This window comes from Capsicum annuum, unplaced genomic scaffold (assembly GCF_002878395.1).
Source record: "Capsicum annuum cultivar UCD-10X-F1 unplaced genomic scaffold, UCD10Xv1.1 ctg33268, whole genome shotgun sequence".
Lineage (NCBI taxonomy): Eukaryota > Viridiplantae > Streptophyta > Magnoliopsida > Solanales > Solanaceae > Capsicum > Capsicum annuum.
The window spans coordinates 1-1,318 of NW_025840035.1; the positions used below are offsets into that span (position 1 = coordinate 1).

Sequence of the window (1,318 nt, forward strand, 5' to 3'; positions counted from 1 at the left end):
TTTTAATTTATTTTCCTAAAAAGGTGAAACCAAATATCGGAATTTCTAATATAAAAGCTCTTGGTGTTGAGATAAGAAATCAGAACTACTACTTCTTGGTTTCACAAATATTGAGTAGTGTTAACTTAGCCATGGCAAGATTGTGCAAGGGTCGAAAAAAGGTCGAAATAGTGAAAATGAAAAATGAGAGTAACATGCAAGTTACTTTCTCTAAGCGTCGTGTTGGCCTCTTCAAAAAGGCTAGTGAACTTTGTACGCTATGTGGTGCTGAAATTGCCATTGTGGTATTTTCTCCAGGCAAAGCCAACAAAGTTTACTCCTTTGGCCACCCTTCAGTGGAGTTGCTGGTGGATAGGTTCCTGGGGAGGGACCTCCCTCTACCAAATGATGATGATCGCTACAACCACCTAATTAGGGCTCATCGAAACACTGGTCAACGTGGGCTCAATAAGGAGGTCATGGATATGCAGGAGTCTCTCCAGAAGGAGAAAGCTATAGGGAAATCCCTACTTGAATCTGGGAGGGGAGCCTACGATCGTGTGTGCGAATCTCCGATTATCGAAGGACTTAGCCTCTCCCAACTTGAACAATTGAAGGAGGCATTGGAAGCTCAAAAGCGAAAAGTTGAATTCGAGGCAAAACTTCAACAAATGGGGAGTGATGCTCCACTCCCATTTCTCACCTTTGGAAGTACCTTGTCTTCTACTAGTGGTGATGGGGCAAGTTCTTCACATGGACTCAATGTTGGCGCACCCTTTCCTAATTAGGGATGGTGGATCTACTTCTTTTGCAGTTCCTACTAGTTCAACTGTCGTTCCTAAGTCAAGCATTATGGAAGACACATGAGTAATAAGCGCGCATCTAGGTTTATCGTGTCATTTGAGTTATCCTCAATGTGTCGTGTCTTTTATATTTGAGTAATCCTATGATGTTCATCCTCTATGTTATGATTCATTCGAACCCTATAAGTTTAGTTATTGTGTCATGTTTCCAGTCCATTGTCGTGTTGATTTTATCATTTGAATGGTGTTAGTGTGTGTCGTCGAGTCATGTTATCAGTCCATAGTCGTGTTGTTTTTGTCGTTTGAATGGTGTTAGTGTGTACCGTTTGAGTCATCTTATGATGTTCTATCATCAGTTATGGTTCATTCGAACCCAGTAATATTAGTTATATATATATATGTTATGTTGTTTAGTTTATTGTTATGTTTATTTTATACTTGCATGGTGTTGCTCTCTGCTTTAACAACATATATCTAGATATTACACATCTTCAAAAGAAAATCGATAGATGCCCTTTTGTATATTATCATATGTC

The 1,318-nt window shown here is 39.4% G+C and overlaps 1 protein-coding gene across 1 annotated transcript; it reads left to right on the top strand.

Annotated features, from left to right (window-relative positions):
- The first annotated feature begins 131 nt into the window (after positions 1-131).
- Positions 132-767, top strand: LOC124891274 (agamous-like MADS-box protein AGL62). The gene has a single exon (XM_047403062.1). The coding sequence runs from the start codon at positions 132-134 to the stop codon at positions 765-767; it is 636 nt and encodes a 211-aa protein (XP_047259018.1).
- The last annotated feature ends 551 nt before the right edge of the window (positions 768-1,318 follow it).

Coding starts and splice junctions, on each gene's coding strand:
- LOC124891274 (XM_047403062.1), top strand. CDS start 132: ATGGCAAGATTGTGCAAGGGTCGAAAAAAGGTCGAAATAGTGAAAATG.